Source organism: Loxodonta africana, chromosome 23 (assembly GCF_030014295.1).
Source record: "Loxodonta africana isolate mLoxAfr1 chromosome 23, mLoxAfr1.hap2, whole genome shotgun sequence".
NCBI lineage: Eukaryota > Metazoa > Chordata > Mammalia > Proboscidea > Elephantidae > Loxodonta > Loxodonta africana.
Window position 1 is genome coordinate 60,817,515 of NC_087364.1, and position 14,650 is coordinate 60,832,164.

General features: G+C 34.5%; 1 protein-coding gene across 4 annotated transcripts in view; it reads left to right on the forward strand.

The window, feature by feature from the left end:
* The window catches only part of U2SURP (U2 snRNP associated SURP domain containing), a 48,480-nt gene that overhangs the window by 23,059 nt on the left and 10,771 nt on the right, over positions 1-14,650 (forward strand). For all 4 annotated transcript variants that reach the window (XM_064275563.1, XM_064275561.1, XM_064275562.1 and 1 more), the window contains 11 exons: positions 1,542-1,646; positions 2,494-2,564; positions 2,643-2,802; positions 3,991-4,153; positions 5,187-5,266; positions 6,198-6,285; positions 7,539-7,661; positions 8,515-8,671; positions 9,364-9,459; positions 10,158-10,224; positions 14,165-14,324. In XM_064275563.1, coding sequence (XP_064131633.1) covers positions 1,542-1,646; positions 2,494-2,564; positions 2,643-2,802; positions 3,991-4,153; positions 5,187-5,266; positions 6,198-6,285; positions 7,539-7,661; positions 8,515-8,671; positions 9,364-9,459; positions 10,158-10,224; positions 14,165-14,324 — 1,270 coding nt within the window. The remainder of the gene's footprint in view (positions 1-1,541; positions 1,647-2,493; positions 2,565-2,642; positions 2,803-3,990; positions 4,154-5,186; positions 5,267-6,197; positions 6,286-7,538; positions 7,662-8,514; positions 8,672-9,363; positions 9,460-10,157; positions 10,225-14,164; positions 14,325-14,650) is intronic.

The window sequence follows — 14,650 nt, forward strand, 5'->3', positions numbered from 1 at the left end:
TCCCTTCCTTCAAAATAACGTCATTAACTATATGGATGCTGAGAATGCATTCTCATTTGAATATCAAGAACTGCATGGTTGCAGAACATTTAATATTTCTGTGAAAGGAAAGTAATTTTTAGATTTAAAATTAAGTGATGCTTTTGGTCTTTTAACATCTTAAGGTTGAAGTAATAGTTTTAAATGTGTAGTTTCCCCTTAGTAAAGATTTAAACCGTCATACAATTTTTTTGACCTTTAGGCTTAAATTAATTTTTTCTACTATGCAGAGATTTTAGTGTCCACTTAAGTAGGTCTGTTTGAAAACTGTGAGAAAATAGCTATAATCACCATAAGATAAATTATTTTATTTATGTATTTTGAAGCAGGGCATTATAGAGCCAAATGAAAAATCTGTTGTTCTATAACGATATACTTATTTATATTCTAGCAGTTACACGAACTTAATTTGAACTGGGAATGCTAAAGGTGTAATTTAGTGTGTGCCTTGTACTAAGAGCCAATATCCTTTTGCTTTCCCAATTGTTATTTGGCAACTCTGTATGCTGGGGGACTGGTGAAATGAGAAATCATGTTTGCCTGACAACATAATCAGTGTCTAAAATTGTGTTTGGAGTCTAATATCACATGATTTTAGCACCCAGCTTTAGATATTAAAAATAAAGTTTTTCTATGAGTCCAACCAATAAAATGATTGCACTATAAAGTTATAAATGTTTATTTTTGGCTTAAGTATTAGAAAATAATTGGCATGGAAAATGAAGCGGGCATCTCACCGTGTCCCCATATTGGAATATTTTGGACAGAGTAAGACTCCCATTCATTTAAAGCTTTGGCACTATAATTGCTTCACTGACTCATAATTAATATATAGGCAGAATTATACGTTTCAGGAATGATATGAACTAGTTTGAAGTGTGATCCAAAGGGATGTTGCCTCATTAAAGGTCAGATTCAATAAAAACTCCATCTGGTATATGTGTACCAGAAAAACACAGGCATGAGATGGATTTTTTATTAAGTCAGGCCTTAAACTTGTTAAATAGTTTTGCATTTTTATAAATTATAGTCATGGTTATAACATTTCAGTACCACCTCAGAAGTGCCTGTTTTAGGGATATTTTCTTTTAAAACATAGTATGTAAGCTTTTAGATGGTTATGATAACATGTAAGCTCTGAGGTACTGATTTTATGTATTTACTGCTTCCCAGTTAGTTGTAATTCATAATTTAATGTTTTGCATTTAGAAAATAAAATTAAGTGGCACTTAGAAAATTAAGTCTTTACTACTATGAGGCTGTGTTGTGGTCTCCCACCCTCCCTTCACCTTTCCTTCCTTTCCCACTCCCCTGCCCCCACTGCCCTGTCCCCCCTTAATGCACAAGGCTTTAACATATGCTCCAGGTTACTTTTTTGTTTGAAATTCCATATTAGTCAGCAAAATAATCTTTTCCTGCACAATTATAGTAACTTAGATCAAGTGTAGTTTTATATAGTGGTAGGTCTGAATCCATTTTCTTTAACTGTGTTGTTGTTGTAGGAATTTGCTCGCCCTGATACATCGCATGATAGAGTTTGTTGTACGTGAAGGGCCAATGTTTGAAGCTATGATTATGAACAGAGAAATCAACAATCCTATGTTCAGGTGTGCATTTTAAAAGTACTTTTAACTTCAAAATTAAGAAATACTTCCAAGAACAAAATTCTAAAAAGTGTGGGATTTGTAATAGTGTGAAAAGGCAATTTTAGTAATTAGACTAAAAAGTGCTTGGGTCGATTTTCCGCATGATTTTGATGTAGTCAATTAAATGGTATTGTTTTCAGGATTCTTCGGGAGGAGAATATTTTCCATTATACCTTTCAAAAATGAATCTTTTATAAGTGAGATACACTAAAACAAATGAGGTTTAAGGGAATTTGCTTGTGTTTGAATTATGTCTAAGAAATTAACATTTTTTGCTTAAACCAAAAAACCAAACCTTTTGCCATCGAGTCAACTCTGACTCATAGCGACCGTATAGCACAGAGTAGAACTGCCTCATGGTGTTTCCAAGGAGTACCTGGTGGATTCGAACTGCCAACCTTTTGGTTAGCAGCTGTAGCTCTTAGCCACTATGCCACCAGGGTTTCCACTTTTTCACTTAAGTAGTATAAAATCACTACTTTTGAAATTGTATGTTGTGAAAATTTCACCATTGCCAGACACAGTATTTGACACATAGTGTTCCATAAAGGTGGTTTTAAGACTTGGCAAGATGCATGAAGCCCTTCTGAATATTAATGTAAGTCACTAAGACAGGCAATCAGTTTCGGGCTGGGTTGGAGGGAGTGGCTGGTAGCAGTGGGGTGAGGATTTCTTTTCTGGGATCTTTGCTTTCAGTTTTATTTGGAACTAATTAGGCAAGTAATTCTCATTTGTTAATTATTTACTTGAGGATAGCTCTTTGTTAAAGAATGTGATGTTTAATGTATTTTTTTCTTTTTTGTTTTAGGTTCTTATTTGAAAATCAGACACCAGCCCATGTTTACTATAGGTGGAAGCTTTATTCTATTCTGCAGGCAAGTACAGTCTATTACTTTGTTTATTTTGACTCTGAGTTATTAGACCTTTCTAATAACATTCTGGGCTTTTATTAGGGAGATTCTCCAACTAAGTGGAGGACAGAAGATTTTCGAATGTTCAAAAATGGATCTTTTTGGAGGCCACCACCATTAAATCCATACCTGCATGGGATGTCAGAAGAGCAAGAAACAGAAGCTTTTGTTGAGGAGCCTAGTAAAAAGGGAGCACTGAAGGAAGAGTAAGATTTTTTTTTTCTTTCTATTATACATTCAGAAAAGTCACATACTCTTACAGTAGTCTTTCTAGAGATGGTAACCTAAAAGAAAGTGGTTTTTTCACTTGTAAATATTTAAAATGGTAACATTTTTTGTCATATGCAATGTAATTTTAAACAAACATCTTGGCAAATACAACTATGTGTGTGCTGCTGACCTCGGCCTCTTCTTACTGATAAAATTAATGATGATCTCTTAAAGATTGACTCTTCCTCCAGCATTGGAATACATCAGATTGTCACAGAAATTGTCTATGGACCTTCAGTATTCTTGCCTCTCTGAATACAATATAAAGAGGAAAAATTACTGTATGGCCAGTAGGGTCGGATGGTTGACTATGCAAAGCCCCTCCACAGAGTTTGTCAGTGTGTGGTGAGTTGTTAGGTGACCGAAGTATGTGTTGTTATTAGTACTCAGTCAGAACTGCTGTGGTTTTAAGCAGCAGGAACCAAGTTAACTATCGAATGTTCAGAGGAAGTTCTGTATACCACATGGGAAAAAGCTGAGTAAAAGAGTTTTTAGCATATAGGATTATATATTTTACTGCCTAGTTTGTAAATATTAATATTGGTTGCATTGATGTATTGTTTGTGAGACGACTCGTGAGTAGAGGGCTATAGTAATTATTTGAGGATATGCTTCTGAAGATAGGTGTTAGTCATTACCCCAGACGTTGGTACCATCAGCCCACAGGGCAAATCTGGCTGCTGCCTATTTTTATAAATAAAGTTTTATTTATGGTTGCTTTGTTAGTACAGCAGCAGAGTTGAGCACTGTGATAGAGACCTTATGGCCTGCAAAGCCTGAAATATTTACTACGTGGCCCTTCATAGGAAATGTTTGCCAGTCCTTAATTTAGGCTGTCCTAATCCTATGCTATGCCACAGTGCTGGAGAAATCAACTTCTTTCAAAGAAGGGGAGTAAAGAACATGAAGGGTCTTCTTCAGTGTATGGAATAATAGGGCTGGCTGCACTCAGAGACACTTGAAAAACACCTGTAATTTTTTCCATGTGCTTACTGGCCATTTGTAGATCTTTTTAGAAATATGTATTCAAGTTCTTTGAGTTTTAAAGAAATTAGTTTATAAGCAGAAGGTATGTATTTGAGATTTGTATCTGTAAAGTATAAGTTAAAAATATTTGTATTCAGACAGAGGGATAAGTTAGAAGAAATCTTACGGGGATTAACTCCAAGGAAAAATGATATTGGAGATGCAATGGTTTTCTGTCTTAATAATGCTGAAGCTGCTGAAGAAATAGTGGATTGCATTACTGAGTCATTGTCCATCTTAAAGACACCCCTTCCTAAAAAGGTATGGGAATGACTTCTTTTTGAATGTTTAAGTAAAGGTGAGGTAATAGTTAACTTCTTTTTGTATTGGAAATGGTTGGCTTTTTTGCATGAAGAGCTGGACTAGAAGAAACCTTTCCTAAGCAGTCTTGTTTTCCTTGTACCTGAGAGCTTGTTATGTTCATTGCTGTACGAGCTATCAACAGGTTGAAATGTAAATGAGCTACAAATTTTATCACGGTTGTGATGCTGTTGAATTTCTCATGGCTCTTCTAATTAGCAGCAATTATTAAAACACAGCTAAAAGTAGAGTTATGCCCCTGATTCCAAGAAATGACGGTACAGAATTTTTTCTAGATAATGACTTACGATTTTTTAAAGCTTTTTTTTTTTTTAAGAGTTGTGTTTACAGAAAAATTACACAGAAGGGACAGAGTTCCTGTATACTTGCCCCTCCCCCCGTGTCTCTTATTAATATCTGGCATTAGTGTGGTACATTTGTTACAATCAGTGAGCCAGTATTGATACATTATTATTAACTAAAGCCCATAGTTTACGCTAGAGTTTTCTGTCTGTGTTGTACAGTTCTCACAAATCCCTAATGTTATGTATCCACCATTACAATATCATACAGACTAGTTTCACTGCCCTTAAAATGCTCTGTGCTTTGCCTATTTATCCTCCCGTTCTCCCCCTGAACCCCTGGCAGCCACTGTTCTTTCATTGTCTCTGTAGTGTTCTCTTTTCCAGAATGTCATTTAGTTGGAATCGTTTCCCTTTGTGGCTTTGTTCACTTAGCAATATTCGTTTATGGTTCCTCCATGTTTTTGTGGCTTGGTAGCTAATTACTTTTTATCACGGAATAATACTCCATTGTATGGATGTACCAATTTGTTTGTACATTCACCTTTTGAAGGATATCTCAGTTGCTTCCAAGATTTGGTAATTATAAATAAAGCTGTTATAAATATTTTTGTGTAGATTTGGCTAATGATTTTTGTTCCAAGTATACCACCATTTTTAATCTGCTTTGTATTATATTTCTGGTATTATAGATTGCCAGATTATATTTGGTTTCTGATGTTTTGTACAACTCTTCAGCCAAAGTTGCCAATGCTTCATATTATAGAAAATTGTAAGTATAATACTTTAAACTGGTAATCCTGAAATAAAATACTTAAAGATAAGGAATTCAGAAAAAGAGGATTGTTTTGTCAATTGATACCCCTCCCCCCATAATACGATAATTTGAATTTATTCATGGTTGGTAAGATTAAAAAAATTTTTTTATTTTATTGAACTATAAACCACTGTAAGCTAAATTGTCAGAGCTATCTGAAAGTTTTCATTTCCTATTAGTTTCTTGACAGTGAAACAAACAGGTGGAATTAAAAAATAATTTCATTTTTATTGTATATTTAGCCATTTTTATAACAAGTTTGCAGTACAAATGATGGCAAGCACAAAGAAAAAAACTAAAGACATAACTATAGGATCTGATCATTATTGTGTTGATTGTAATTCATTGTTAATATTTTCTAAGGCAGTAAGAAATTATGTTGCTGTACTGTAATTAATATGTTAACTCTTCCTTAGCTCTCCAGAGTTCTCCTTTATTTTAATTTATAAACTAGGCTCAGGGAAGCTGTTCCCTAGGAACTGATGATATCCAGTGTTCTGAAGGGAAATTTGGAGAGCTGGGTTCTAGTCTTAGCTCTGCCATTAGTTTCTTTTTCTTGGACAAGTTGCTTAACTTTTCTAAGCTTTTTATTTTATAAAACAAATCACAACTCGATGGCTTAAAGGATCCTCAGTGTAAAATTTCTCTTAATAAAGGGAACTAGTCTATTAGGACTCTTGGCAAATTTGCAGTAGAAAAATTCTGAGGAATAGAGTTAAAGCATTTCAGTTGTGGTTTTAGACTTCTTGATGTTCTGAAATTGCTTAATTAATTTATTTCCTAAATATTTTAAGTCTAAGAGAGGCTCTCATTGGCTAGCACATTGAAGTGGTTAGGGACTGGTTAAACAAGTTCTCTTTTAAAGAATAAATTATTTGAATTTCAGTTTTGAAACAAAGTTATGTCAGATATTTTCAGACCTCAATGCTACCTATCGTACAATTCAAGGCCATTTGCAGTCTGAAAACTTTAAGGTATGTGCATTATTTTACTATTTTTTGCCCTAGGTTTTTTTTTTTTTTTAATTGATTTATGTGAAAGTTTACAGCTCAGTTTCTCATTCAAAAAATTTATACACATAGTTTTGTGACACTGGTTGCAGTCCCCACAATGTGACAGCACGCTCCCGTTTTCCACTCCAGGTTCCCCGTGTCCATTTGCCCTAGTGTTTTAAAAGGGTAGGGAGAGTAGTGGATGGTTGTGGAGGGGAGTGGGCCAGGGTGCATAGGAGGGATAGAAAAATACATAACACAAGTGTATGATGGTAATTTAAAACTTGGGTATTTTAGAAAATATTCCTTTAAACTTCTACTACCACTGATTTTACTGTCATTGTCAAAAATGTCAGAAATTTAAAAAAGTATATTGACGAGTGTTATTTTTTTTTTTCAGGTATTTAGTTTTGGTGTTTTCATTTAATATTTTAAACAGTCTTTCCTAGAATGCATTTAGAAGATCATTTGTTTTGTAATGGTAGATATAATTTGACTGGATTAGGGAATATACATTTAGTATTTGTAACAGCAGTGGGTTTGGTTTTTGTTTTAGAAAATAGATTTAGTAACTAACTTTTTAATCTCTTAAGATGTGGACCAACTTTAAGAAAAGCTAAACAAATTACCTTACTTATAATTGAATAAATAAGTGTACTTTCATAGGAAGAAGGCTTTTTGTTAGGGAAATATTTTAGTTTGGGAAGATTCCCAGTGACCCCACCATTTAGGGAACTCAAACAACTTCATTTTATTTTAGGTCATAAATCAGAACTTGCAGAAAAGTTTAGGGAAGGACAGAGAAAAGTATTAGCCAGAATTAGAAAGTACTTTATTGGACCATAAGGTATTCAGGTCAAGATTCGGCTATGCTGATTTCCAACTTCATAATTCTCTGTGATGGTGTCTCCTAGAATGTCGTCTAATGGTAGCGGTAGTGGTGTGGGCGTTGGCCGTAGCTGGTCAGTAGCAAACAGTTACTGTTTCTTTTTCATTATACTTATAAAACATTATTTTATGAACAAGTTTATTTTTTAGGGCTGCTGCTTTTCTTTTAATTAGAAGGCGACTTTGATTTTTTTTAAGTTACGATAGTGGTATATTATAATTTTCTTTACCTAAATTTTATAAAGAATGTCAGTTTAAAAGAAAATAGAGCAAGTAATAATGGTACTTCTCATAAACTGATGTTTGACACATGTTGTCCTACAAAAATAATTTGTTTCCTATTTCAGCAAAGGGTAATGACCTGCTTCAGAGCATGGGAAGATTGGGCAATTTATCCAGAGCCATTTTTGATCAAACTACAAAACATTTTCTTAGGGCTTGTAAATATTATCGAAGAAAAGGAAACTGAGGTAGGCACTCAGTGTATTTGTCTTTTTTTTTTTTTTTTTTTTTAATTTATTTGTGGGGGACACTGGAGGGTGTGGTATGTTATAGATGCAAGTAACATTTTTTTGTGAAAAGTATCTTCTGTTTACCACTACCGAGTGGATTTTGTTGCTGGCATTGCCAGAGCTCTGGAGTTGAGATTATATATATAACAGTATTCTGTTTTGTATACTTATGTTAACATTGGTGGCTGATTTTTCATTTGATGACATGAAAAGATTTATATGTATGTGTGTATATGTATGTATAGCAACATGTATTATATGTGTGTATATACAGCAAGTAGAGCAGAAAAAGCAAGTAAGATCAATGTAGCATAATTGCATTTCGTTAAGTTAACCGTTGTTGTATAAGTAAATAAGGAGCCCTGGTGATGCAGAGGTCGAGTGTTTGGCTGCTGACCAAAAAAAAAAAAGGTCAGTGGTTACAATCCACCAGCCACTCCATGGGAGAGAGTTGTGGCAGTCTGTTTCCGTAAAGATTAAGCCTTGGAGACCCTATGGGGCAGTTCTACACGGTCCTACAGGGTTGCTATGAGTTGGAATCAACTTGATAGCAGCGGGTGTTTTGGTTACATAAGTGAGTATGTACATGAAAAGTTCTGCGACTATGGTAGCAGATTGTCTTCATTACCATTCTGCTGTTTTTTACTTCCCAAATACTTGAATCCTTCTTCTTCTTCACTTCTACCACCTCAAGTTTGGGAATATGAGTGGGTATCCACCTGGTTGATTAGTATTAGATTATAGATTACTATTGTAGCAACATGACTTTAGCAGGCAAAGGAACATGCCACGATAGTGCATGTCTCTGTAGGATGTACCAGATGACCTCGATGGTGCCCCCATTGAGGAAGAGCTTGACGGCGCACCTCTTGAAGATGTGGATGGAATTCCTATTGATGCTACTCCCATTGATGACCTCGATGGAGTCCCTATAAAGAGTCTTGATGATGATCTTGATGGAGTACCTCGTAAGTTCAAAATGGTTAGAATTTCTGATTAAGAAGGTGTCGAGTTATTAACTTTTTTCTTTTATCTCTTCACCTTTCAAAATTCAAATACCCAGTAATATAGTTGAAAGCGCCAAGAAAAATATTCTCTTTCTGGTCACATTTTTGTGTTGGGACAGTCAGCCTTCTATAGATTAGCAAGTTTTTGTTTTTTTGGCTTGATCGTCAGAAAATTATAGGCTAAGTCTTGTGCTTAATTATATTCATAGTCCCAGGTGCCTGGTTTTATCAGTTTTGTTTTTAAGATTAGTTTTCTTGGTAACGCAGTTATGCTAGCTGCCTAAAATAATTTTTGGAAATAAGTATACACAATCTTAAGTACATTTGAATTATGTGTTAAAAGATTGAGCAATATGTGAATGCTGTAGTTAAAACAATATTTATAATAAAGTGCTTAAGGTTTTTTACTTCCTCAACTTCTCCAGTGTTTGAAATACTGGTAATCTGTATTTTCTGAATTGGCATACTCTTTGAAAATTGGACCTCAGGTGTAGAGAATTGGATTAGTCATAGTCCTTCTCCACACTATCATCATTAGTCCATGCGTGGCCTTATTTTATTTTACTGTTCAGTAAGATAGTGAATACCAGTGAGTCCGTTGCTTTGGGTCAGCCTCTAGTAGTCCACGTTAATGGTGCACCTCTCTCCAATAGTGGATGCGACGGAAGACTCAAAGAAGAATGAGCCTATATTTAAAGTTGCCCCATCAAAATGGGAAGCTGTAGATGAATCGGAATTGGAAGCACAGGGTGAGTGTAAAAGTATAATAAATATTGAGCGTCAGAAAATTAAGTGCTTATAAATTAAAGTTTTTCGTGTGTGTGTTTTCCTTTTATGTTTTATAAATGTTTGAACCTTAGCACCCAGTGTTAGCATATTTTGTGTCTGGTGGCTAAACTTCATTGTGGTTGCTGTTACAATTTTCTTAAATCCTTTGGTGTGGAAGCTTACTTGAGTAATCAGAGAAATCACTAAAAACCTCTTAAGCCATTTCAGTAGAAAATGTAGAGTAGAGGGGTACCTATTTGGAAATCTACTTAAAGGTCAGTTTCAAAGAAACCAAGCTTTGACCCTCTCATAATGTGTGACTTACTAGATGCAGTTTAGACCAGCCTGCCTTTGATGACTTCCTTACTCGGACACATATCCTAGTGCTTATAACCTGTAGTTCTTAATATTTATGGGTTCTAATTAGATAAATCTTACCTGCCAGCACAGAAATGAGGATGACAATATTATTTGTCATTTTGTACGCTCGAATAAAATTATAGGTGTGAGGAAAGATTTATATTATTTAGCACATAGAAATGGCTGTTAAAAGAATAGGTAAATGTAGATAAAAACTTACGTAATACAAACTTTCAGTTCTGAAGCTGGGCTTCTACCGTGCTACTGCAAAATGCTAATTTACCTTATGGAATTACATCCTTTTTTTCCATCCATTCAGCTGTAACAACTTCTAAATGGGAATTATTTGACCAGCATGAAGAATCAGAAGAAGAAGAAAATCAAAAGTAAGAATCTAAGTTTCGAATATACTCAGCTCCTTGTGCATATACACTCTCTTTTTCATTAAGAGGTATGGTTGAAATAATGGTGAAGAGGAAAACTTGACTCTTAAAAAAACCTTGTAAGAGGATCATTTGTTTTTTAAGAGGATCATTTTTAGTTCCCATTGTTTTCCCAGTGAATAAGGAGTTTTTGGTTTCTGGTCTTGACGCATCTAGTCTTGCCTTGCTTTCGCGTTTACTTTCTATGCTAGGTTATGCATTTTCACTTTGTAGTTGCTAATTGATCGACTGTATGTGTTTCAAATCTTTGTCATCAGATATTGTTTTGAGCTCTACAGAAAGTGATTTTTAAGATGTAAGTGGGAAGGTTTTCTTTTGGGTGTACATTACTTTAAAAAAAAATACTGTATTATGAATTAAGAATGAGTAAGAGAAAAAAATCTTCATAGAGAAATTATAATTTCGATTTTTGCTCTTTGGTGATTATCCCCAGAGTGTTTTTGCATTTGGCACTGAATATGATTTTAGGAATTCTTGCTCCCAAATTTTCCTGCAATGACCTTTAAAATCATTGCAAAGGAAGTTGATTTTTAAATAGGAAGAGAGATGGCATCAAAAACACAGCCGAGCTCTTCACCACTGCACCACCAGGGCTCCAAGTGGGCATTAGTGGCATTTAAATTGTTAAGGAAATGTGGTCAACCAGCAGTTTGTGGAAACGCTATTTGATGGGATGAGGAAAACCTAGCAACAAACATGTCTTTCCAGAAATGGTGGTATGATTAGAACAAGTCAGCAATGATTATGACAGAATATTTACAAAATATAGATGTGGCTTGCTAATGGAAATAACTGTCTGAGGCTGTTGAGTCCAGGAATTGGAAACAGTTCAGTTTACTTTAAAGAGTGGGTTTTTTTTTAACCATTTTTATGTCCATGAGCCTGTCATTAGTAACATCTCTCATCATTTTAGAGTTACTTCATTAAGAAGAGTTTATGTACTAATAAAATCATGATTATTTAATTTAGGGGTAAGGAAGGGTAGAAAAACATTTACTTTTAAATTGTCATTGTAGAACTCAAAATGCTGTTCAATTGATTTTGTTTCTGGGTGTTTTTTTTTTTTTTTTTTTGCATAAATTTAATATTCCTGTTAACTTTGGAGTATCATTTTAGATGGATTTGAGTGTTTGACGTTGGGATAGTCATGGATTGATACAGTGAGGCATGGATCACTAGAAATATTTTTTTTTTTAAGTTAGGAACTCCAAAGAAATCATACTGCTATAAAAATGACTTCATAAAGGTATAAAGGAAGGAATTTGAAATCAAACATGCGGATAGGTGATGGCCTGAATGGGAAAAGCATATCCGTTCTACTTTACACCATACAATTCAGTAATGATATTACCAGAAAAACAATCATTATTGTATTTATGTAAATTAATTCAAAAGTAGTTTTGTTTTGAATAAAATTAATGTGTTTCTGAACTTGCTACTTAGATCTAAAATGAAAGACAGAGTTCTTTTTTCACCTAGAACTTCCTAATTCTTGAAATTTTCTTACGCCTCGCTCCTACTCTCTGTTGGCTGGATTCAAATGCCTTTTTTTTTTTTTTTTACTTAGAGCAGCTTGTTATGATTAGGAATTCTTGCCTTAATGGCAGAAATGTGATTTCTTTTTTTAAAAAAAAGCACTACTAACACTTTGGACAAAATGTTCAAGAAGCGATTTCATTTGTAATGAATTCTGTATGGATTTAAAGCCTCAAATTTCCAAGAAGAGAAGGAGCAATAAGATGTGATTCAAACCTAGAACTACTGATAACAGTTAAAGCTAAAAGAGATTGCTCAGGCCTTTAAAAACTATAATAGGATTATGAAGTATATTTTTAAATTATCATGGTAGCGTAGCTCACTTAAAAAGTCTTAAATAATACAGCTCATGTTGGGTGTCCAGTCATCCAGACCTTTTCTGTGCATACGTAAGCACGTATGTTTCTATTAAACATAAATGACTTAATATCATGTATGCTCTTCTGTTTGGGTGGGGATACTCTTCTGTGATCCACGGTTTTCACACAACTGTCGTAGGTATTGTTTCATGCCAGTCTATGTATTTATCTGCTCTGTATTCACCTATGGTTGAAAGCAGGCATTCAGATAAATATACAAGGATATTAACCAAGGAATATTTGAAATTGCCAAAAACAGAAACATTAACATTGGAAATATATAAATAACAGGCTGGAATTACTTATTTCCACTATGTAGATACCACAATTTAATCAACAACTTCAGGTCCTTATTCCAAAGTAATTCTTCAGTAAATATCCCTACTTACATACACAGACATGAGTATGTGCATGCGTGTGTGTACACACACATACTTTAACTCTTTAAAAACATTTAAAACACTTGAAAAATTTTGTGTACTATAAAAGAAGAAATACTTTGTTTTTAAGAACTAACCAAAAATTACATTTAAAAAATTTCTGACAAATGAATGAGAAATAGTAACTAAAAGGTTTATTTCCAAAAAGAATATGGCTTTTGTTTGTTTTATGATTGGTTTCGAAGTTTGTCATCCCTACCTGAGTGTTGTATTGAGTTGTAACTATATGTGGTATAAATGATTATGAGGCTCTGTGTATGAAGTATAAAACATTTTAGTTATCATCTGGAAAGAAATTTTTAACAGGAAATTGAAATGCTAGTAGCAAAGTCTTCTCTTAGTACCCATTTTATTCTAAATTGCTAGCACTTTTCTTTTTATCTGCCTAGCTTAAAAATTTTTCATGGAGAGTGTGTGTCTATTTACGAGATTTCTTTAAAATTGTTTAATTTTTATTTGGAGAGAATTTGGTTGTGTGGAACTATTTTTATAGAATTATGAATAATCTTAATGTATACTAAAAGAACTCCTGCTTATGGTAGAATGTGTTTAGTATCTGAGTATCAACATCTAAGTGCTTAAAAAACTTACCAGGTTTAAATATTAAAGGGAAAAGGACATATTTTATAGTCTTTGCCAGTAATGTTAATGTTATAGTCAATATTATTGGTAAGGAATTTTGTTTATAAACATGCTTGTACTTACATGGATGTCTCATTTTGCCTGGGTTTCTTTGCCAATACCAGACACGCACAAAGCTCAGTTCCAGAACGCATAACTTTTTTTTTTTTTAAGTCTTTTCATTCATTATGCTTCAAGAGCATTTTGTTAATTCTATTATACCACTGAGAAGCAGTTTGATACATAGTCACCTGCCTGCCTGTTTCCTCTAGAGTGCTTCTGGATGGCCAAGGGAATATTTTTCTTCTTGTATCCCAAGTGACTTTCGCATGGCAGCCACTCCACTTTTCAATTTTGACTTGTCTGACCTAGAACCAATACAAGTACTGGTGCTAATATTTAAAATTTATACCTTGCTTTATGTCAGGGTTCATGTGCTAATCAGATAAGGACTTTACTTGTGGCATTGATTGTTTTATTCTAACATAAGTGATTCAAATTTAAGACATCTAGCTGATAGGCTCTGCTGAAGGAATGGTAAACACTTGGCTTTTTAAGCATTAAGCTTCATGAAATCGTTCTGAACTGTGAAGTATGCAGAAATCATGGGCTTGATTACCCATTTCACTTCACTGCTGCAAGGGAAGCTGGTTACAGAACGAAAGGCGCAGTGATCACATTTGCGTAAAGCAGCGGTTGTATTGAAGCTCAAACCTTTTCTGGAGAAAACAGACATTTTTACAGAGTTGTTTATAAAGTAAGATTTGATCAAATATCTTACAGAATAAGTTAGTGATTAATTGTCCTCTGATGTTTGACTAACATTATTTAAGCTTTTAGGCAGTGAGAAACAAAACATTCAGGTTAAAAGATGTAACACCTCTTTTTGCTGCCTTGACATGGAGTGTATTGTGTTTATTCCCAAAGTCAAGAAGAGGAAAGTGAAGATGAAGATGACACTCAGAGTTCTAAATCTGAAGAACATCATTTGTACTCTAATCCAATTAAAGAAGAAATGACCGAGTCTAAGTTCTCTAAGTACTCTGAAATGAGTGAGGAGAAACGAGCTAAGCTTCGTGAAATTGAGGTTAGTAAACAGTGAAATTTAAGCTGCACCCCTGGCCTTTCTCTTCCTCCCCCAAGTTAGCCTCCTTCTTGGCATCACACCTTTGTACGTACTGTTTCCTCCCTCGGCCTGTTGCTGTTAGTTGCTGTTAGGCAATTCCGACTCCTGGCGATCCCGTGTGTGCAGAGTAGAACTGCTCCATAGGGTTTTCAAGGCTGTAACCTTTCAGAAGGAGATCACCAGCCAGGCCTGTCTTCTGAGGCTCCTCTGGGTGGGTTCCAACAACGTATATAGTATGTGTAATACATGTATAAAAACCCAAACCAAACCTGTTGCTGTTGAGTCAA